Raw genomic sequence first — 24,600 nt, forward strand, 5'->3', positions numbered from 1 at the left:
ACATGATTTGATTGGCTGGATTTAAACAAAAGAAACATCCAATCAAATGAACCGTTTTACAAAATCCCTTTGCTTTACCAGAGATTGAAACGGTTGATTTGATTGGCTTGAAACTCCCTTTGCTTAAAATCTAGCCAATCAATCATTTGTCCCCAGGGCTACGTGTTTCTCGTGCACAGGCTCAGCCGGCTAAGAAGGTCAAGCGGCTCGGGACGAGAATGTGTCGCGCGCCACCACTTACGATGAAGTCCAGACTCCCATGAGATGACGCGAGAACGCCCACCTACAGTGGAACCCAAACCAATTGTCGTTTTCGTTGGATTTGCTTCACTCACTCAAACGCTGCAATCTTACCCCCATTTCTCTGAATTCAACGATTTTTCGAACCAATTTTCCTTTCCTTTGGAGGTTCAAGAAATCAGGATTCCCCCCTTCATTGTTTGAAGTCCGTCACCCTGACACTGTCGGTTAAAGGGACTATGTCACGGATTTTACAAGATTTTTGAACCGCCTAAATTTATATTTGTTTCGCTTGAAACCTAAAAATAATGGTCCATTTTTATTTAAAATGGCTATATTAAAGAACTGAATCTGTTAACTGGCATCTTTGGCTGCGGATGCCTCAGATGGAAACGGATTGCAAATTGAAAACGTTAGGCAAACGTTTTCAAATTGTTTCCGCACGTCTTCAAAAAAAACGATATTTATAGCCATAGCTTGATTTCTATCCACAAATTAAGGTTATATCTTTCTTTACATGTTCAAAGATAATGTTTTTTATGGGTTTAGTTGCCTACCACTTACTTCAGAACAGTTTTGACCAAAAAACTGTGACATAGTCCCTTTAAACATAATACAAAAGCCTATAAAAAAAACGCTACAAGATCATGTACAATATACTTTATTGGATCTGTAACTTAGATCCAACGACACGACGTTTGCGTGAGGAAAGTACACGGTGAAATATATCTGCTGAAAAATAGTATTTGTTGGACTTAGTCGCGGTCGCATTTGGACTTTTACACAACGCTTGTAGAGAGAAACGTTGCGTGACGACCAAATTACGACTGCTTAGGTATACTAGTGCATGGCGTGACATTTGTCTCACTGAGTTACCTCGTCTCCTGAAAAATTATCAATAATTTCTTTTGCAATTATTTGCCATTGATTTAAGCATGAGCTTCTTCGAGCAAATTTCTCGGAAATTTTTTCAACTTAACACTAACACAAGAACAAGTGTTCGTTTTATATTAAAATCGTAAAAGTTTCGAGTAGAATAGTTTGTGTATTCCTGGTATAAATACGACATATAATTTGAAAATAACTAAGAAGACTTCGTAAGAAAGAAGTAGAAATTTAAGACTGAGTATGATTACTCTTTCAAGAAAAAAAAACTATTGCGAGATGATTTCTTGTTTTTTTGTGTGTTGATTCGAGCGTACACAGAATGATTGAGTGCGCTGGTAAAAAAGGTAAAACTGAAAAAAAGAGAACCTGAAATTTTTACCTAACATTATTTTCGTCTAAAACTAGAGTCGATATTTTGGAGAGCAAAACATCAGAGCTCGAAATCGACCAGTATGCTTAGTTAAGTGAAAATAACGTAAATGAACCTAGTGTAGATGATGAAACTAACATTACACTACAAAACATGCGCAAGTAGTTAAAGTTCGTCTCGTTTGTCATCCGGTTTGCTGTCGGGCTGATCAGGGGGGAGGGGGTGAGGAGGTGCTTTCATAAATGCCATGAAGTCTTGTTCTGTTCGGTCTCCATCGTATTCCACCACAAAAGCGCCAAACCTGTAATACTTGATGGTCGGGTAGCCGTTAACGCCTTGTTTGTCGCACAAATCTGTTTGCAAAAATATAATACAAGTTTAATGATGTTTTTAATTTAAAGCGCTGGCCAGACGGTCACGCAAGTGGACACAAGTAGTCGCAAGTTGAACTTCGGTAGAGACTTGCGTTGCCTGGCCAAACGGTCTCGGCAAGTTACTCGCAAGTGCACGCAAGTTGTCAAAAAAAAGCCATTTCATTGCTACTGCGCGCGCTGCAATTCAGTACTTGAAGTAAACAGCAAGACTTGCGTTGACTTGCGTTGGGTGGCCAAACGGTGAAAAACCGTTGACTTGCGTGCAAATTTGATCTCGACCAACGTGAACGCAAGTCATCCCAAACCAACGCAAGTGCACGCAAGTCCTGGCCAAACGGAGACGCAAGCGGACGCAAGTTTTTAACTTGCGTCCACTTGCGTCTCCCAGGTCTTGGGGCCTTTACACACTTCACCAGTCTCAAACGACTTGCTCCCAGACCCTTCTGCGTCGAACAGTGATGTCATGCAGGTCTGGAAAGGTCGTTTTGGAGTAAGGGAAAGATGGATCCTTCCCAAGATTCAGCCGTCCTTTCCATGGCTCTGCGGTTTTCACTGATAAGTGGGGAGTGGTAACAAGTCCGGTTAAATAATCAATAGTTTTATCTAGTTGTAATCTCATCGTTTTTTGAGACTGCATAGTTTTGGTCAACTTACCGCTATCCTGAGTACAGTCCACGGCGGTGAAAGCTTTGTTTGGTTCCTCGGCAAATGCTTCTGAAGCTTTCAAGAATTTAGGCTTTGCATTCTGACAATGACCACACCCTAATGCGAAAGGAAAACTTTCATTAATCTCTTCTCATACTGCCCTTTAAGAGAAGTTAAACCTGTCTGCAATTCAACCAAAGTAAAACATTACCGTCTGGTTACTTTTCGTGTTACTTACATGGAGCATAGAACATGACTATCACGTGCTCTGTCTGGGACAAGAATGTCTCAAAGTTTGCAGTTGTCAAGATCTTCAATCCTTCGGGTTCATCTTCTTTGGTGGGTTCCTTTTCGTCAGGTTTATTGTCAGAACCACTCATACTAAAAGAGAGAAAAAATTTATCGTTATTGCAAATCGCTCTTGGCTAGGGAAAGTTACCTTTTGATGTAAACTAACTAACCATTCTGTGTTTCATTCCCTTTATCTAAAGCCTACTCGTTCTTAGTTTTCAAGTCGTGTGTGCTGTTATAGTTTTTAAATAGAACCAATTGCCGGGCCCGGGGTACTCTTACAATGGATAAGCCATTTTTCCAATTATATTTGGCTTTTATTTAAGGAAGGCCATGTGCAAAACCTCTCTTAAGAAAATAAGTTTTATTTGTGACTATGTACGTTCATCTTGACTTTGGCGGTAAATAAACGAAAAATAATTCTTGTCACAAGGTCTGAAAAATTTGCCGGTAAGCGAAGAAAAATTTGGATGAAAACTTATGCTTATATGATTTTGTGGTGTCGGTAGTCGCGATGATAAGGAGGTAAAAAACAACTCGAAAATGGCCCACTGTCGTAATTATTCAAACACTTACAGCTAAATATTAAATTATTTTAAATAAGTAAATAAAGGGTGGATTTAACATACGTTTTCATAAATGTGACTAAATCCTCAACTGATCTGTCTCCGTCATACTCTTTTTCAAACATGCCGTCCCTACAATGAAGATCAGAAACAAAACAGTTTATTTACTGGAAATTAACTTTAGTTTAAATATTCGCGGTATACAGACGAATAACTAAAAGGCTGGAAAAAGCAATTGTCGTCACTTACTTGAAGTATTTCACTGTGTAGCAGGTCGATGTAATGAAACAAAATAAGAGAGAGAACAAATACAGTCAATAACATGTTACATCGGGCAAAGCGAGATTATTTTTATTCGTGAGTCGTAGCGTATAAAACAAAGTAGTTTGATTCACTTGGAATATAATAATTCTCATATGAAAGGTTTTGCCCCATGTGCACCAAGCATCATATTTGAATTAACTTCGTTGCTTTTCGTTCGTTCGGTCAGTCGTCCGTTCGTTCGTTCTTTTTCGTTCATTCGTTCGTTCTTTCGTTCGTTCGTTCAGTCGTTCGGTCGGTCGTTCGTTCGTTCGCTCAGTCGTTCACCAAGCATCATATTTGAATTAACTTCGTTGCTTTTCGTGCGTGCGTGCGTGCGTGTGTGCGTGCGTTCGTTCGTTCGTTCAGTCGTTCGGTTCGGTCGTTCGTTTGTTCGTTCGTTTGGTCGGTCGTTTTGTTCGGTCGTTCGGTCGGTCGGTCGTCCGTTCGTTCGTTCGTTCGTCAATCGTTCGTTCGTTCAATGATTCGTTTGTTCGTTCGTTCGTTCGTTCGTTCGTTCATCCGTCCCTGTGTTCCTCCATCCGTTTCTCAAAACGACCGAGTTAGGCTACGCGATGCCCTTTCTTGGTAAAAACTGTCTTGCAATACAATTACTTCACAGAAAAGCAACGCATTTTTTGTTCAGCAAACTAAAGTTGTCAATAAGGAATAATGAAGTTTACCTGTGGGAAATCCTTTGATTTCAATCCGTTTACAGACATCCCTAAATTTAGTACAGTCAATGGCAGTTAACGCTACGGATGGCTTGAAAAAACAAAAAAATATTATCAGTCTACAATGTAGGTCCCGCAGTAAAAGTATAATAGGGAAGCGATACCAATAGAGAATTCATGGAAATGGCTCCGTAAACATTAATTAATGATTCGTATAAAAGCTAAAATCTTCGGCTATATTTCGATAACTGAAACCCAGGGAACTTACAAGTTCGTCACTCAGGATCTCAGCAGCTTTGAAGTAGTTTGGCTTCATGGACTTACAGTAACCACACCCTAAGAAGATAGAAAGTGTGGATGAGACATAAGAGAAATCAACAGCACTAACGTCCGCACTTTGATCATAATTCCAACTATCGGTTTTTTATTTGATATCAAAAAAATTAAACTGCTTTTTCCATTTCGGTAAATCACTAACGTGCTCGCGCCAGGTCCTTGATCGACACGAAACTCATAGGATCTGGTACTTTTAAAGTCTTAGACTATCCATCATGTTTGTTTGTATCACAAAATGGTCTATCGAAAACGGCATTTCCAAACCACAATAAAGAGTCTGTACTAGTATATTTAACAGTTTACTTACAAGGAGCAAATAGCAGGACCAGCACTGAAGAATGTTCCTGTATGAATTTATCCCACGTCTCGTTCGTCAGGAAATGTACCTTACCAGGCTCCTTACTCCAGTCCGGTGGCGGAGCGGGAGGGGCCGGCTTCTGGGGACTGGACCGGAGATAGGAAGAAATCAACTTTTGATATCGAAAAATACGACACAAGCTACTTCGACCCAGAATTCGATTGTTAAACTATCTATTTGTAGTGGCTGCTTGAGCTCTTCCACTTACTTCTTCATAAAAGCGAGCATATCTTCCGCTTTCCTTTTCTTGGTGTACTTGTAGGCAAACTCGCCATCTCTGTAAGTGTTAAAAGGATTAATACTGTAAGAAGAAAACCAGGTCAAGACAATCATTGAAGATTTTTTTGTGTTATCTCGTGCCGAGGTATGACACCTTTTAGAATCAAAGCACCAAGACGCGCGGACGTTATAAACTAAAAAGGTACAAGGCAATTTACTTTCACTCGAATCACATATATACAGATAAGAACAAGCGTAGAGGTTAAGATTGGGAGGGGTTTGAATTATTCTAGTTCAATAACTGCGTAAGAATTGTGTTGAAAATAAAATTAAGCTCTAAGTTAAGTGTCTTGTCATTCTTATATACATTGAGATCATGCCATTCGGCGAATCACGTAGAAATCATTTTGGAGTTGGTAACAAAATTGCGAAAAAGTTATTCACAATTATACAAATAAACTTACTTGAAGTATTTCACTGTTCCATTTCAGTTAAAAGGAGGGAAAAAAAATAGAATATTGTTAGGTATCATCAACAACAACAAAAGCCGAAGCAGTACAAATCACGGCCTATTTGCCTTGAAGCGCTACTTCAATGTAACTGAACACGCTCGCTTTGACTGCTTTGTACAAGGAAAAGGTAACAAAACATAACCAGAAAGCTAACTTGTACAAAAAACTCTTAAAAGACCCAAAAACAAAAACTGCCTTACAAGGAAAACAACATTGTATCACATGCGACAGTCACATGTTACTGTACTGATCTGCGCATGACAGGAAGTGACAGTACTCACGTGTGGGATAACCCTTGACTTCCTGTTCAGTGCATAGATCTTTTTCCAAAGTGCAGTCCACTGCACCCAGACCACCAGGAACCTAACGAAGAAATTAAACAGATATTAACAAGTCACAAACAAACAAAAAAATAGGTTCTGCATGAAATACACAAATGAAAGAGAGCATACACAGTTTTAACATTTACTATTCAAGGTTTGGGGACCTGGGCTCGAGCGAACGTTAACTTGGATTTTGCTCTCAACGGATTGTTTTAAAGTTGTGTCCCAGATGGAAAATTTATGAAAAACGCTTGACCAATTGGATCACGTTTAGTAGAGATATTTCAGTCAACTTCCAAACAAATCTTTAGTTGAGTTGTTAGCAGCTTGATTCACACTTGTTTGGAAGACTGAACACTATTAGCCTGTGTACATCCGCCCCAAAACAATTTACATGTATGTTCATTTGGTCACCTTTTTCTCAGTGTTGACTTCCTTGGCCACTTGAGAAAATTCGGGTTTGATTTTCTTGCAATGTGGACACCCTAATAAAATAGAAAAAAAAATTAATTAATTAAATAAACAAACAAACGAGTGAGCCACCAACGGACCGAACAGACAGACGGACGGACGGACGGACGAACGAACGAAGTAACAAAGAAACATTCAAGGCCGCAGCAGTCACTTGGTCAAAACAAAGTTGAAACATACACGTTCACGAGGTCAGCTAATCTGCAATATGGTGGAAACTAATTTTTCCAATTCAAACTTTTGGTTTAATTTGTTCCGCATCTTTGACTTTAGCCTACCTGTTTAGGCTCACAAGAAAAAGAAAGCCACAAATTATGAATTAGGAAGGTGGGGGGGGGGGGGGTGGTAGGGCGTGGTTCCAGGGGAGAGGGATTTTCTAGGACACTAGGTTCACATGCTAGACACAAGTACTAGACCCACGACTTAAGGTTCGTTACGTATTAACTTACATGGAGCATAAAACATGACCAAAGCTGAGCTGTGCGTCTGGATAAATTCCGGGAATGTGCTCGCTGTTAAATGGGCCACATCTGTATCCTCATCACTCCATGCTGGTTCAGCCGGTTTTTCAGGTTTGGCCGGTTTGGCCTCAGCAGGTTCGGAATCTTCAGAACTGTAATAAGAACAAAAAATAGCAACTTATGAGAAATGATGTGTAATGCTACTGTTTTGGTTTTGTAATTTATACTTTTTTATTCTTCATTGAATTGGTCTTGGGTTCAAGACTTCCACCTTGCCATTTGCTCATGTTGTTCTCGGTAGTCTCGAGTTTTTAACTCCTCGACCACTCTTGTAAAAGTTTTGCATTTCTATGCTAGGGGGCACGCTAAGTGATTGGTTTAAACATACTCCCGCCACTTTCCCAGCCAATCAGAAATGAAATCAAAACCAATCGTGACTCGCTTGCGCACGTTTTCCCGCGCTTTGCACTGCCTACATGTATTTGCTTCGAGTTTTGATTGGCCCACTGGATTGTCTGTGTCCTTTGTGATTGGCCAAAGTGATAACTTTGGTTTTGGTTCGACGACACTCAATTGAAAACAGGTCGCTCTAAAAAGCTGCCATAACAAGTTTTGAACAGGGGTACTTTTTAAGGTAGAACGTATCTTATTTTGCCGCATTGCTCTAGGCTCCTCCACAGAGGGTGGTAAATTTCAAACTTACATCAACAAGAAGTCTACCAAGTCCTCCTTCGTCCTTGCTTTCATGTATTCAGAAGAAAACTCGCCCTTCCTGTAACATGCAAGCATCAGATTACAATTATTAAAAAGATGTCTTTTAATACAACATATCAATAATTCAGGGAATAAACTGAAATTATCAAATCTGTAACTGTGGTATTCGGAAAGAACTTTTCTTACCTAAAGTACTTGACTGTTGTTTTGAGATTATCCAGTCACATGCAAAGAACACAAATTTGTTAGAGGAAGCAAGAGAGAATAATGTTCATAAAATATTTGGAAATGTTCAGGGAGAGGAGTCTGTCCAACTTAACATAGCTCTTCACCCCTTCTCTCTACCGCTACCTGTCCCCAGAACAAAAACATCTCCAACCACCCATGCAAGGTACTTTCATGGAACACTGACAGAAACACTTTACCAAAGGTCCCCTGTAGAGGCAAAAAGGCACCTGTGCATCTTAACCAGAGATATAATGTAACTACCTTTTAGCTATATGGGAAAACTTACTTGTTGGGAATCCCTTGATATCAAATTTCTTGGACAGAGATTTCTCTTTTGTACAGTCTACAGCTGCTAGTACGCTACGAGCCTGTGAAGATTGACAGAAGGTAAAAAAAACGTTAAGTAGTGTAGCAGCTCTTCTAAGCTTGTAATTCTACTGGTCCTCTAGCGTTTTTGGGGCTAGGGGCATTGTTCGTGTTATTCGTTCTGTTGTTTTCTCGAAGGGTAGCGAGCCATTCACGTGAGATCTTGAGGAGCTGCTACCCAACCCTTCTTGGAAATAGAGTTTCTGTACTAATCACGCTACTCACATTTTTGCCATACAACTCATCTGCAGCCTCCATGTATGCTGGCTTCATGGCTTTGCAATGACCACACCCTGAAATATGAGTAAAATATTCCCCAGTTTGTAAGTTTCAGGATATTTGGTGAATGCACTTCCCGTAGTCTTAGAAAAATTATTTTACTTCTGTATCTTACACAAAGCTAAACTGTTGTTTTTAGTTGATGCAATACATTTTTTTTGGAATACACCAAAGAATACATCTTTGGTGTATTCCAAAGGAATGTTTTCTGCTTAAATGAAATACACTAACTGGTACAGAAAAAAGTGTAAAGTCGTCATATTTCAATAAATAATTTATTGACTATTGTTAAAAAGAACTGGTAATACCCCTTAATGGAATGGCAATAATACAAACACAGAAAGATTCAAAGGATTTTTGGGTCAAGAAAACGAGCTTAAAAAGTTAAAATTACTTGCATTGACATTAGACTAATAACTATCAATCTGACATTCTTAACACAACTTACATGGTGCATAGAACATGACGAGAACTGAATCATGTGTCTTCACAAAGTTATCAAAAGTATCATCAGATAAGTGAGTGATGCGGCTGGGTACGTCTTTCCACTCTGGTTCAGGGGGTGGGGGTGGGGGACCCTCACGGGGATCCTCCATGAACTGGATGAAATCCTTAGCCACCCGACCCCCAGTGTACTTGAAGTCCTTCTTGCCATAGTTGAAGTAACGGAAAGTGGGGTAACTGAAACACAACAAAGATGATAATCATTACTTATAAGTTTTCCTTATAATTGAAAAGTGGCAGTGATAAGACTAAAGAAAATCATCAACTAAACATTAATGTCTTGTTCTAACACCAAATTCTCAGAACTAATATAAAAAGAAATGTATGGAATGAGTAAGGAGAATTGATAATTTAAGGTTGGCATTGAAAAGATGATACATAAAGGAATTTCCTACAAAAATACCAAGACTTCAAAGGTTACTGAAAAACGTTTTTTTTTTGGCCAAAGGCCATCCCAATAAAATGTTTCGTTTCCCATCGCCCGACCGACCCATTTTTTTCGAAAAGTAAAAAAAAAAAAAAAATTCCAGATTCACTAGTTAAAGAAGCAAGTACTTCAATTTACAAGCACACGATCTTGTTTTATTAACAACGATTGGTATATGATGTCTTTGTCTTTAATAAACATTGATACTACGTTATTTAAAGACTGTTTAGACATTTGATAAGGAATAACGAACGAAAAGACCACGTTTTCGAGTTGACTTTTTAATCAGGCTTTCTTACTTAGCAGCCCGGCCTTCTCTGGAACCCAAGTGTTTTTTCTTTTTCTTTTTTTTTTGCCCGACCGACCGACCCATCATCACAAAAGACGGGGCGATGGGAAACGAAACATTTTATTGGGATGGCCAAAGCAAAGAAATGGAACAAATCTCACAACAGGTTTTTGAAATTGATATGAGATGGTGTTAGTGGGATTACCACACTATTGTAATTCAAGTTCTTAAGAAATTCACAAATTTTTAGTATAAGAACTATGAGTGTCAAAGATAAAGATAAATAATCAAAAAATAAATAACAAAGGAAAATTTGTACCCTTGAACTTCATATTGGTTACACACTGCAGTGTGTTTTGTGCAGTCAACAGCGGCATATGCAACCTGATAAGCAGCACAAGCAAAATATGTTACTATTAAATGAAATGCCGCAGCAAATTCGATTGTCTCATAAACGAAATGCTAATTATTCAAGACCTAAAGCCAACTTTAAATGTGCAAACTGACTCCATCCGCGCAAAACTATTTACATAACCATGCAGCAAATGTCTATTATTTTCCACAAACTAATTTGTATTCACACCACGATACAACATTTTACCTTGATAATGATGTTGGCAACATCGAAACGTCGGACAACTTTAGTTTTAATATTTCTACTGAAGTTTTTCAGTAAACCGTTGATTATTTATTAATTTATGCCAAAATCAGTGCTCAAATGATGTGTTATCATCTGTTGCAGGGTGGGGGAGGCTATAAATTAACTAAGTTGTGACCCATTTAGAAAAGATGGTTTGAACACAGTCTTATCCAGATAAGATGCTGCATTAATTTACAAAACACTCTCCTCAGTAACTACACAACATTTCTTGAAAACAATGCATACAAAATGTAAATATTAAACTCCCTACCTTGGTGTTCTCTACATCATGCTTAGCGGCATCCATTAATTCAGGTTTGGCTTTCTTGCAGTGACCACACCCTAACAAAAAGACAGTCAACAAAACATTTCACCTACTGTGTTTTTGCATTTAAACCTTGCAATTTTACTAGCATAAGGAAAAGTTTAATCAGTTTTTTGACTCTTGTTGCAACTTACATGGAGCATAAAACATGACCAAGACATGTTTCTTTTTCTTCAGGAATCCTTTAAATGTCTCATCTGTAAGGTGCTTCACCTCACTGGGGATTTCATGCCAATCCTTCTCTGGGGGAGGGGGTGGGGGTGGTTCCTTTGGACTGGAAAAAATATGAAAAAAATACTGTATGAACAATTTCAACTTAGTTTTGCAAGACACTACATACTCGCATGTTGTGTGAACCAGAAGGTTCTTCACATTGTAATTTTTAAACTTATTTTAAGGAAAGCATTACTTACTCCTTCATGAATTCAACAATCTTATTAGCCGTTCTCTCATTAACATCAAAGGCAACTTCACCATCTCTATAAATGATAAACAACAAATAACAAAATAACTCTTACTAGTTGTACCAAAACAGCAAAAATGTGTCAGTAATAAAATTAGCAAAACTTGTATTTAAAAACGGCAGGAACCACAAAACTTAAAAATTTCATACTCACTTGAAATATTTCACTGCAAACAAATAAGAAAAACAGTTAATGGAAAAATTAAGCTAGGCCAAGCTGGCAAGCAGTAGCAGTGTGAAAATAATTATCAGCACAATAACTTTACAAGCAAATTTGCTGAGAAATAGACAATTCAAGCTCTCCACCTCAAAAAATATTAGTAGAGGCATGACTGTGCATTTTAAGAAATGAATGTAGTATTTTTTAACGAAAAAGTATGATACAGCAATACAAAAGCCAAATACATAATATTGTAAAATGCCTAGTGTCAACGGAGTGTCGTATTTTACCTGTTGGGTAACCCTCAATTTTGAATCTCTTGGCTACTTCAGTTGCCTTTGTTGCATCTACTGCTGCCAGCGCACCTGACACCTAACATAAATAAGTTCAGTCAAATTAAAGCTACATCAACATGAAAGCACAGCAGTGTGATTACAAATGTCAGTATCACATCACATCAACATCCAACATGAGCCATTGCTGATACCTCTTCATCTTTCATAGTCTTTGCTGCATCTGTGTATTCAGGTTTCATAGCTTTGCAGTGTCCACACCCTAAAATACAATGATACCAAGAATCAGTAAATTGAAATCCACAAGCAGTAACCTGATGACAGGCCAGCTGATACTTCTAAAGTAATCATGGACACAGAGCACTATGAAGGGTAGGGGGTGGTGGGCAAAGGGTGGAAAGTTCTCTCACCCCCTCCCCCCTTCCTCTATCCCCTGACCCCACCCAATGAAAATTATTATCAAAGCACAAGTTGTTTATAAATTATGAACTACAGATACTTACATGGAGCATAGAACATGACTAGGACTGATGGGTTGTTAGCAATAAAATCATCAAATGTGTCATCTTTGAGATGAACAACTTCACTGGGTATGTCACTCCACTCTTCTTCTTTAGCAGGAGGGGTTGAAGGTTCAGGACTAAAATAAAGACAAAATTGTCACTGCATCCCATGTAAGTTTCTAATAAAGAAGGAATAGCATACAAGACAAGGACAAGTCGGAAGTTTTAAACTCAGAACAGCCACTGGCTTCTAAAGAGATCAGCTGTTATAAATCACTTCTCACACACCACTGGCAGCCATGCCAGGCTGACTGCCACCTGACCTTTACTACCAACTCAACAAAACCATACATGTACATCATAGGGAAAGTTACACAATAGCAAAGGTAACAAAAGATACAGCGCCAACTAAAACTCTTTGGCCAGGTGGGTGGGAAATGGCCAGTAATGGCGGACGTAACAAAAACAACAGCCCGCCAAAGGTCAAATGAACCTTTTCCCAGGTTTCAGCGGTGTGTGGGAAAAACATTTTCCACTCTTTTGTTTCACTCAGCCAGTCAAAATAACACTTACTTTCTCATCCACTCCACAAGTGAATCTTTGTCATGTTTTCCTGCATAACGATACTTTTCTTCGCCACCCCTAGAAAAGTCAAATTTGTAAAAGAAAATGGGTAAGTAAAGAAATCTAAGAACTGCAAAATCAAACTATGTCGTGGAACAGCATTATCAAGTACATCCCAAATCTTGCTGTATAACATCTATTTGTAAAATTGTTCAAGTTCAAGTTTCATGAATTGGATGATTTTTGATTACCAAGGGCCTACTTTGCATTTTCTCTCACCCTAAAGCCTATGCCACTGCGGCACTCACTATGGGAGACATTATGGTCAAATGGTAAGTGCACTTGACTCTGGAATGTGAGGTTCAGGTTTGAGCCCAGTGGCTGCAGGGTTGTTGCTAAGGGACGGCTGCCAGCTAAATTGACCGGCTGCAAGAGACCGGCTGAAATTTCACATGAAAACAAAGACTTACTAGGTAAACTGTTAGAGCTGCCAAGACCAGAAAAGCCATCTGGGCTTGTTGATGAGCCAGCATAGTGTTTTCTTAGCTACATCCCTGTGACTGGGGTCATTGTACTAACTTTTCTTGGGCAAAACACTTTACTCTCACAGTGCCTCTCTCCACCCAGGCGTATAAAAGGGTACGGGCAAACTGCTGGGACAGCCTGAAAGAATGCTGGGGAGTGGCCTGCAGTGAACTAGCATCCCTCCAGGGGGGAGTAGCAATATTCCTGACTAGTCCCTTTATACTATGAACACCAAATGAAAGTTAAGCAGTGCTCGACACTAACTTTTTTGGATACTAGGCAGTGGGCTAGTAAGTATAAATAATCACTAGCCTACAAGGACAAGTCACTAGCCCACCCCCCTCCCACCCCCCCAAAAAAAAATTCAAAAAATAATAACTACATTCAAAAAGCCGATTTTGAATCAGCTAATCTCTTAGCGCTATATTAAATTTTGTTTGAGTCCACACAAGTACATCTTTTCTTCACTGAATCGCAGCAACTGAAATGCTTTCTTCCATGTTCTTCCTGTTCTTCCAACTCGGTTGAAAATTTCTTGACCGCTGATTGCACTTCGTTTTCTCTTCATGCTGTGTGTTGTCCTCTGGTGAACAATGTTAACCTAGCTCAGGCATTAAGGCTGTTTTCTAATAGGTATAAAGGTGTTACAAAAGCTTGAAATCTCCTACGCAGTGACTGCTCGCACAAAAAAAATCCAAGATGGCGGACCTATGGTGGCTCTCTCCCAGGTCCCTTTTGAGTGACATGGAAGCGAGGACGGAGGGCCTTTTCCAAGATGGCGTCAGGTTTGCGAGTGGATCGTACGATAACCCGTACAATACGATATGGATTGCAAGCCCTCTGGTTTAAATTACTCAAGCTATGGAAACTAGATCCTGATGAAGGTTTCTAGGACAAAAACTTCCCAAGTTACAGAGTTGTGGTTAATATATTTTTCCACAAAACTAACTAGTCTGGGGGCTAGTAGGAGCGTACTTTTACTAGCCCAGCATGAAGTTTTACTAGTCCTGGGCTAGTGTACTAGCGTTAGTGTCGAGCACTGTTAAGTGTGGGCCTTACTGATAAGAAACCTACTAATAGGTTTTTCATCAGTATTAACCTTTTTATGCCACTCCTTATGGGTGTGTTAGTCCCCTCATGCTATGAAACCAAATGACTGTTAAGTGTGGGCCTTACTGATAAGGAACCTACTAATAGGTTTCATCAGTCAACCTTTTTATGCCACTCCTTACGAGTGTGTTAGTCCCCTCATGCTATGAAACCAAATGACTGTTAGTGTGGGCCTTACTGATAAGGAACCTACTAATAGGTTTTTCATCAGTATTAACCTTTTTATGCCACTCCTTATGGGTGTGCTAGTCCCCTCATGCTATGAAACCAAATGACTGTTGGTGTGGGCCTTACTGATAAGGAACCTACTAATAGGTTTTTCATCAGTATTAACCTTTTTATGCCACTCCTTATGGGTGTGTTAGTCCCCTCATGCTATGAAACCAAATGACTGTTGGTGTGGGCCTTACTGATAAGGAACCTACTAATAGGTTTTTCATCAGTATTAACCTTTTTATGCCACTCCTTATGGGTGTGTTAGTCCCCTCATGCTATGAAACCAAATGACTGTTAGTGTGGGCCTTACTGATAAGGAACCTACTAATAGGTTTTTCATCAGTATTAACCTTTTTATGCCACTCCTTATGGGTGTGTTAGTCCCCTCATGCTATGAAACCAAATGACTGTTAAGTGTGGGCCTTACTGATAAGGAACCTACTAATAGGTTTTTCATCAGTATTAACCTTTTTATGCCACTCCTTATGGGTGTGTTAGTCCCCTCATGCTATGAAACCAAATGACTGTTAAGTGTGGGCCTTACTGATAAGGAACCTACTAATAGGCTTCATCAGTCTTAACCTTTTTATGCCACTCCTTATGGGTGTGTTAGTCCCCTCATGCTATGAAACCAAATGACTGTTAGTGTGGGCCTTACTGATAAGGAACCTACTAATAGGTTTCATCAGTCTTAACCTTTTTATGCCACTCCTTATGGGTGTGTTAGTCCCCTCATGCTATGAAACCAAATGACTGTTGGTGTGGGCCTTACTGATAAGGAACCTACTAATAGGTTTTTCATCAGTATTAACCTTTTTATGCCACTCCTTATGGGTGTGTTAGTCCCCTCATGCTATGAAACCAAATGACTGTTAAGTGTGGGCCTTACTGATAAGGAACCTACTAATAGGTTTCATCAGTATTAACCTTTTTATGCCACTCCTTATGGGTGTGTTAGTCCCCTCATGCTATGAAACCAAATGACTGTTAAGTGTGGGCCTTACTGATAAGGAACCTACTAATAGGTTTTTCATCAGTATTAACCTTTTTATGCCACTCCTTATGGGTGTGTTAGTCCCCTCATGCTATGAAACCAAATGACTGTTAGTGTGGGCCTTACTGATAAGGAACCTACTAATAGGTTTCATCAGTCTTAACCTTTTTATGCCACTCCTTATGGGTGTGTTAGTCCCCTCATGCTATGAAACCAAATGACTGTTAGTGTGGGCCTTACTGATAAGGAACCTACTAATAGGTTTTTTTTTTTTAATGCCACTCCCAATGGGTATACTGCATTTTCTCAATTAAACGCCAGGTACCGAAATAAACGCTAGGTCTCCAACTGAAGGTGTAGTTGAAAATATGCCCCTCAGGTAGGAAATTGATGTATATTATGCTGTAGATATATTAGCAAGATAAATAAATATAATGACCAGGCTAAGTTTGAAATAAACGCCGGGGCATTTAATCAAGAAATTATGGTATAACTAATGAATAGACACCTCCTGTGACTTGCGCACACCCTTGCACATGGTCGCAAGGGTGTCCATTCAATGGTGGTTTGACTTAAATTCAAATTATAAATAATATTAAATTAAAACCTTACTCAAAATATATGAGTGTTGGAAATCCAGTGATGTTATATTGTTCTCTTACAGGATATCCTTCATAGGTGTCCACATCCATTCCAGCCATAATCTGGTGGAAAAAATAATTGTCACTTGTGACTCACATTAGTTAACAACAATTCACCAAAGTGGAGGTGGCTCATGGTGGATATTTAACAAGCCGCGAAGCAGCAAGGTTAAGATTTACCACTAGCCACAAACACTGAGGTGAATAGTCTTTTTAGTATATATTAAAACAGTGAGATAATATAGCCCAGAAGGATGATTTTTGATAAGATTATCCCTGTCAAAGATTACAATTTTCTCATGTACGTTGCTTGGAGGTGAATAGCAAAGGATATTCTGAGTTTGAGCAGCCAATCAGCGTGCACCAAAAAATGCTATCCACTGTTATAGTATATACTAAATATTGAATGTACCGGTACATGTACTTTCAATATTTTGCTGGCATGTCCCCGCCAAAATGGCCTTGTAAGCTACATAAATAAGCACCTTTTTCCTTTATAGGTCTTTGTTATACCATGGGGTGTTCAGCATAGTGTTTATACCCCAGGGGGGTACTCCAGCTTGTAAATGACGGGGATGATCGAATGAAGGCAAAACTCAGGGACGAAAAGACATTCCCAGAAGAGGAACGACAAAAGCTTATACCATCATTATGATGAACTTTTATTTCAATTTTAATGCTTTCATTACTACACTTTTTTACAATTACCATTACATTGTTTTTAAACTAAACTTGACCCACATGGGAGTCCGCATGGGAATGTCTTTTCGTCGCACACGCCTAGCACTGTAGGGAGGGGTGAAATGTTCATTTGTCGCTTGCACGCGAAATCTGACCTCGGTTTTTTTAAACTTTGAATTTGATAACGGCGTTATGATCTCCGCCTTTCCGCCACATCCACTGACGATGGCGGATTCTTGTCGAATGTGAAAATTCGCAGCGGCTGTTTAGGTCGTTAAAACCGGGCGATTGCCACGATTTTCGGCCCAAAGCTTGGTAATTTATCGAACTATATTTGACCGAGGCTGGATGGCGAAGCGATGCCTGGAAATACGAGAAATTGGAAAAATTCTGGGCCGTGTCGGGACTTGGCGGCGTTGGAAGCTGCATGCCTTGTCTTTTTCTTTGGTATTAGTAGGGGGCGTCAGCGGCAAGTGGGGAATAAACGTCCCAAAACCCCTCAAAATCACACAAAAGCAGACAATCAACAATAGGTAAGTGATCTTTATTTATATGGCTTACAGTTTATTGTAATTTAGGAACGAAAGATCTCAAATTCGTCAATTTATGAAGCATATTTTTCGATCGCTCGAGTCGAACCGACAACGACCGTTGCAAATAATTAACCCCTTGCCTACCAGAGCCAAACACACTCAGCAACCGGCGGCCATATTGAATTTTTAATGAGATTTTAAGTTTGGCTAAGCAATGGCATCTTTTCAGATAAAATTGTAAAGTACAGCTAGATTAAGCATTTAAAATGAATTCCTCTCCCTTCTCCGCATTCTTTTACTGAACGGTTGAGTCTTACAGATCCCTGGCGAACTCCTTGACCATGTGCATTTGGAGGTTCAATTTCTTCGATTGATCGAGGCTTCTTCTTCGTCACCTACTTATTCTTTTAGCTCAGACTCTTCAGAATTACTTGGCTTAATTTAACTGTGACTTAAATCGATTACATCAGTGTCGCAATCGGCAAAAATTTCAGCAGTAGCTTCATCTGTGCCGATTCTGCCTTCTTGCACACGAGCCGCCATTTTGTATATTGTCTGAGCAAAAAGCAATTTTATTGGGTTAGCGGTGTTCCGAAAAGTAGTGCCAGACCTTTCTCAACAACCAGGGATGATTTATTCAAGGGGTCACGAACAACCAGGCTTTCAGCGATGTCTTTTGGTTGAGGACGTATATATACGTCCTTGGTCGTTGCGTGACAACATAGAGGACGTATATATACGTCCTTGGTAGGCAAGGGGTTAACGAGAGAGCCTGGGCCACCTGTGGTTTCTTCGAGAAACAAGTGAAATATATATGTTATGGTTTAAATTTATCTTTGGTTTAAAATTTTTTAAACCAGTTTGTTTTTTATTTCCCTTTGTTTCAGCTTATGATAATGAACATGAGACAATGAAAAATAATATCAAACTGGTTTTAAAAAATTTAAACCAAAGATAAATTTAAACCACAACATATATATTAAAAAACAAGACGCTAGCAGAGCGTTCACTCCGGCCCTGGAAGTGACATAGGGGTGGAGGATTAGGGAGGGGATTGGGTACGTATCGGAACTCCCGGGTATAAGAGGCTAAAATAAAACATAAAATACAATAGCAAAGATATCGTTGACGTCACCTATCGTTATTAATGTGCTTTTGTGTAAACTTGTTGGACATTTATCGAACATTTAAATAACAGAGACAATGTTTGTAAACAAATATCTTCCCTATAAAGAATAAAGAAAAGCTGCCTAGATAAAACTAGGAATATAGACGTGGTTTTACAGTGTGAAGACTTAAATGCAAACAAATAAACAAAATGACCAGTAACCTTAGACAATACTGTGGAACCCCGATATATAAATGATGTACCAAGGGACTGGCGAAACCATATCGTTATATCGGGGAATCGTTAAACGTCTTAAACCGGGATTTCGTTCCGCTGGAGTAAGGACTCGCTAATGAAGACTTGTCAAAATATAAAACCATCTCAATGTGGTACTTCTTGGTGCAGAAAAGCGTTTTTCGGGAGTTATTTACGAATCACGGAAGCGTTGCGTGACCACCAAATAGCGGCTGCGAAGGAGACTGGAATATTGTTTACACAACTCTGAAACTACATGGTTCCTTCCAAAAACTGAATTGGTAATACTTTCTACGCTCTTCATTTACTTAACTATTAATCAAACTACTTGTTTGCATTTTTCTGGAGTACTGGAGTAATTTTTTAAATCTTTTATAAAACACAAAACTAAAAGTCTGGTCGCCGTTGAAAGATGATCAGATAACACCGCGTCTGTCTCGAAACAGATCGATGTCTAGATCTTCAAAACCTAAAATACCGAACTAAAGATGGACAAATGAAAGAAACTTGAAAGAAACGTTATTTCAGATTAATTTTCATAGAAGGTGAAGCAAAGAAATGTATTCAAAAGGTCTCAAAAGCGTCAATTTTAAAACTCGTGAAACAACCCTTGCACGCTTAATTAAATTTATTCACGCAAAAGCATTTCTTGTACTGCAGCGGACGGCTTTTGCATTATAATTTTTTACTTGACTTCTTTTACCGATCCTTGTAAAAATGTCATCTAAAATTCAAAGCAATAATATACATAACATTTGCTTTCTGAAGTCTCGAGAAGCCGCAGAAAGTCCTTGATCAAGTCCATGATTTGTATTCAAAACACACTGATAAGTACGTCGCGACACAGTCTTCGCGGCCCCGAAAGAAAGATGGATTTCTTAACACTACCAAGGTTTTAGCAATCTGTACTTGCCCCAGAGAGGGAAGTTTACATGTTTAGCATAACAAACAAGACCTTGAAAGTTTGTAATCCGTTCCGTGGCACAAAAGACTCCGCATCAATGACTTCACTTGCAATGGCGACTTTTCCCTGTCGAGGTCAAGCAGATGGTACGCAAAGCACAATGGGATTACGTCACTCGATTGCGCAATTTTGCAGATTTGTGACTACAAAGAAATCAAGCCCATTTTACTACTCCTGGCCTCCAGCCGGAGTAATAAAAATAAAATAAGTAAAATGGAAATAACAATATTATTATATCCGTTAACTACTTACACATTAAAACTATATAAAACTATATATTTTTCTACTATTCAAAGGACAGACATTGAAAGAGAACCTTGAGGTTAGTGTCAAGTGTAATTGATGGTCATTATGATTTTGTATTATAACTCACAGCTTCTCCTTTGAGTTCAGTAGCAGCCAAAGCATAGTCAGGTTTTAATTTCTTACAGTATCCACACCCTGTAAAGAATAAAGTACCAAAGGATCAGCTTATTTTAAAACTGAAAATGTTTTACCCAAAATATATTATTTTATTTATTTTTGTCCAATTACAGTGCAAGATAATAAAAATTAGAACCATGGGTTCATGTTTCTGAGAGATTATTAAACTTACATGGAGCATAGAACATGACCATTATTGGCTTCTTCTCTTTTGTTGTCAGTTTGGTAAATTCCTGAAAAATAATATTTAATATTCAATAAAACTAACACATTTAGCACATTAAAAAAATCACTTTTAATTATTTAAGTGTCGATGTATCTAGCACTGTCGTGCTTATTGGGGACACTGTAAACAAATAAATACACAAATATTGTAAATAGAACAGAAACTTGTTAAAAATCCCATCTGGCAGGAGGCTGGCCAGCTGGCTATTTTCCAAGTGCGGAGGAGTTGAATTCGGGACGGCAGACCAAACACAAATCCATTAAATGGCAGGGAGGAGGATTTGAACCCAGGACCTACGGATTACAAGTCCAGCACCCTACCACTTGGCCACACCACCTCCTTACAACCCTCTCCATTACAACCCTCTGCTAACACTGATTCACAAATTAGTACTTAGCAGATTCACAAATTCGCCCTGATGGCTTATCAAACATAAAATTTAGACAAGTGCACCTAGCTGACTGAGGGTTTGGAAAATCCCCTTCTCTACTCATCTCTCACAAAGACATGGCAGACCTTGTAAAGAGGAAAGCCAACTAGATCTCGAAACTTGATTGACAAAATAATTTAATATTTAAGACTACTGATTATTTCTAACCTGGCTAGTTTTAACATGTCGTACATCCTCTGTGCCCTCTTCTTCCTCCCACGGCATCTCTCCCGTTGGATCATTCAAAAAATTTAACATTGACTGCAGAGAAACAAAGGATAAGAAACAAACATGGGACCATAATTTAAGATATGCAATCGTTTACTTCCTCAAAACCAACAAGTTCTTGAATAAAAAGGGCCTTAATAGGCCTTACATTGCCATTTTGTTCCAAGTTGTTGATAAACTGCCAACATGTAGACTACCAGCAAAATATCTGACACTGTCTGTACTCCTTTTACTGCAACTGTTATAGCTGACTTATGGCGAGGGGAGCTGCCAGAATGCTCAAACCCTTTCCATGTTTAAGATTTAAAGTTTTGATTTTCCTACCCTATTGAAGACAGCTGTTTAAAATGGTTGCAGCAATTTGTTCTACTGGAAATTGTTGTAACCCTTTTTTACTTTGCATCAATGTCAAAGTCAGTTAGCTTGTTACTTTCCTTTAAAAACTTTCATTGGCTTTTGAAACCACCACCCCCTTTGCCTCCCTTGGTATTCCCGAAGGCCTATACTGGGGTAGGTATGGATATTTCCTAGAATTTACCTTTGAAGCAAGCATTTCTTAAAGGTTGACAGTTAACACTGGTTATGGAAATGAACACTGAACAAAGTTATTATAAGAACAAATGAAACACCAACTACCCCACAATTCAGCTAGATAAACATAAATATAACCTCAACAGCAGTGTTACCATCATTTGATGAAGTACACACCTTAACTGTGTTCTTTCTATCATAATCTTTATTGAAGTTTCCATCTCTGCAAAAATGGAATGAATATTAATTAAATAAGTTCTTGTTGAATCTTGCAAGAGCATAAAGTGTTAGGTGCATCAGAGGAGGGGGGGGTAGGGCAAGTATGGGAGAAGTAACAAGAGAATGAGTAGGGTGCATGTGAGTAGAGCAGGGAGAGTGGAGTGAGTTGGAGAGAAAGGAAGGTGGATAAGAAGCACAGGACAAAATAATAGTGTTACAGCTTTGCCATTGTCTGTTCCACTACTCTCACATGCATGATGCCTTTCTCTCCACCCCAGGGTAGGGTGGGGGCTCGCCGTACAACGAGCCAAGGGCCACCTCTCCCTCATGAGGGCATACCCTAATTATATTTCTTAAAATGTCTTTTGTTGAGTTGACCCGTTTGCAATCTTAACAGTGCCCAGTGTGTCCGTAATCAATTTGTGACAAAATGCATAACATGGCAGTTTGAACGATCCTGCTTCATATGATACTTTGTGGGAGGTTTTTTACTATCACAGGGCAGAAAATTGAAGTTGCTGATGCCACAGGCAATGTCAAATACAATCCTAACAGCTTGTAGACCTCTCCTAGCAGCGTTTTTGGGAGAGGAGTTTCATTGAAAGTCCTACAGATATTATTTCGCCAAGCACGATTCTGATGCAACAATAATATATTTGTGAAAAGATTACAAGACGGAATATCTTGTTCAACCAATTTTATGCTGCGCTTATGATACTTTTGGCAGTGAAATGTGGGGGGGGGGGGGGTGAGCCCCTCAAAATTTTTGTTTTGGGGGCTACATCCCCCCCACCCCCCTGCTCTGCCGCCTATGTATTTGACCCTAGTAACTTATTGCTGTACATAGCTTTTTACCTGGGCCGGGTTGTTCGAAAGGCGATTGACGCTAACCCGGGATTAAAAGATGTCGGGTTTTTTTTTTTTTTTTAAAGGGTTTTTTTTTTTTTTTAATTTTTGATTTTTTCCACCAAAAAAACGGGGAGAAAAAAAAAAAAAAAAAAAAAAAAAAAAAAAATAAAAAAAAAAAAAAAAAATTCAAGGGCGACAGCCAGATCTAGCACAGATTAGTTGGCACTAGCCAAAGATTCAAACTTACTTGTAATGCTTTAGCACAACAGGTTGGGGTGAAACTTTAAGTTTCTTACATAACTTTTTGGTATCTTTGCTTTCCCTACCAAGACATAAATTTTAAGCAGGCATAAGACATATATAAAAGACAACAATCAAATAAATTAAAGACTCCAAGCAATCATGCAATCAATCACACTCTTGAGGATAGCTACTTGTGTGGGGCAAAAAAATTCCAAAACTCCTTGGTTTACAACTAGGAATCACTAACTTTTTACTGTATCTCTCATACAAATTAAGAAATAAATTACCTGAACAATTTAAACATATTAAGTTTTTCAATGACAATGGGACTTAGACTAATATATGTTAATTATTGCAGGTGTAGATTGCTCTATTTGCAGCTGTCTGTCTCTTTGATAAAACTCACCCACAATTTATATATGCTATTGTTCCCTTTCCTTTAATTTCCTCTGCAACTTGCGCCAGAACCTCAAATCTTTTTGAAGCATCACGCTCTATAAAAAAGTTGAGAAAGCAACGTTTAAATTAAAATCATTTATGCAGTTATTTTTTCCGGTTTCCAAGGTGTTGATAATATATTTTAGAAATTCAGACGAATAAGAAGATAAAGAATTCAATATCTAATCTCTAACGCGCTTAAATAAAAATGAATTATACAAGTGCTACTGTTTAATATTCGGCTTTGAAAAAAGACAGGGGCTTTGCATGACAGAATCAACATCCAAGACACCCCGACCCAACAACAGATAGGGTTTCTAAAATATCTTTCTGCTCTGGCTGTGTGACCTAAATTAATTATACTGAATCATGAATATTGAAGAATTAAATTAAGTAAAATATAAAGTTTTGTAGGTATTTATCTGTAATAATGCAGTTTCAAACTGGACAATTCTATTTCCCGAAGGAAATAGGAATATAATTGAAGCTAATTGTTTTCTATTAAACATTTTTTACGAATTCCTTCAATCACTGCAATTCGATTCACTACAAACATGAAATAACTTACCGCTCTGTGCAAACAAAACTAGTAAATTCGTGTGGGTTCTTTGTAATTTCTTGAAAGGTTTTATATCATTTACGTCTATGATGGAACTCCTGTCTACCTTCTTCTTGGCTTGGAGAGATCCTACGAGCTGTAAAAATAAATTAAATTCATTCCACCGTGATTAAATTCACTAGAAAATGAGCAGCACATATGCTTGTTATAAATTGGTTAAAATCCTGAATAGCAAACGGACAATAATCAAACTTACAAATGCAAGAAAGAGCAAACTATTCAACCAATAATTTTTCTTCGCCATTTTATGGCGTAAAAAATAAAATTCCGTGTTTACTACAAGTCTACAAATCCAGAATTTTCCTAATACAAAAGCGATGTTTTGCCACGTGTGACCGGAGACTGGGCTCAGCGGATTCCCTGGAGAGTACAATTAAAAAACCCGTTTTCATTGGCTATTTCTTACAAAGACGATTTCAGTTAACCAATAGAAATAATTCTTTTATCTGAAGATGAATAGGCGACCCTGAGGCTAATGCTCAGCAGTATTTTTCAAAAAGCCTTCAATAAAACCAGATCGCTGATTGGAGTATTGTACAAAGACTATCCAATCACAACACTTTTTATATATCACGTTAGCTCAG

General features: G+C 38.6%; 1 protein-coding gene across 3 annotated transcripts; it reads right to left on the reverse strand.

Moving 5' to 3' along the window:
* Positions 1-885: 885 nt before the first annotated feature.
* On the reverse strand, positions 886-24,348 carry LOC144659823 (protein disulfide-isomerase A5-like). Of its 3 annotated transcripts, XM_078520346.1 has the most exons (36): positions 24,213-24,348; positions 23,966-24,092; positions 23,366-23,453; positions 22,964-23,038; positions 21,826-21,871; positions 21,058-21,150; positions 20,406-20,466; positions 20,184-20,251; positions 16,241-16,332; positions 12,793-12,861; positions 12,220-12,356; positions 11,911-11,978; positions 11,714-11,795; positions 11,418-11,430; positions 11,214-11,279; positions 10,935-11,074; positions 10,747-10,817; positions 10,155-10,219; positions 9,064-9,296; positions 8,562-8,629; positions 8,257-8,338; positions 7,929-7,941; positions 7,732-7,800; positions 7,017-7,180; positions 6,511-6,581; positions 6,055-6,136; positions 5,726-5,738; positions 5,251-5,319; positions 4,992-5,128; positions 4,617-4,684; positions 4,358-4,439; positions 3,624-3,636; positions 3,438-3,506; positions 2,756-2,898; positions 2,527-2,634; positions 886-1,851 (listed from the first exon to the last, which is right to left on the reverse strand). In XM_078520346.1, exons 1-36 carry the CDS (start codon positions 24,258-24,260, stop codon positions 1,664-1,666), a joined length of 3,081 nt encoding a protein of 1,026 aa, XP_078376472.1. In that variant the 5' UTR covers positions 24,261-24,348; the 3' UTR covers positions 886-1,663. The 3 variants fall into 3 exon arrangements, with proteins under 3 accessions (XP_078376472.1, XP_078376471.1, XP_078376473.1); XM_078520345.1 differs by lacking the exon at positions 5,726-5,738 and having other exon boundaries at positions 5,251-5,325; positions 6,048-6,136; XM_078520347.1 differs by lacking the exons at positions 3,624-3,636; positions 4,358-4,439; positions 4,617-4,684; positions 4,992-5,128; positions 5,251-5,319.
* Positions 24,349-24,600: the final 252 nt, after the last annotated feature.

Source organism: Oculina patagonica, chromosome 7 (genome assembly GCF_052425735.1).
Source record: "Oculina patagonica isolate OP01 chromosome 7, crgOcupat, whole genome shotgun sequence".
Lineage (NCBI taxonomy): Eukaryota > Metazoa > Cnidaria > Anthozoa > Scleractinia > Oculinidae > Oculina > Oculina patagonica.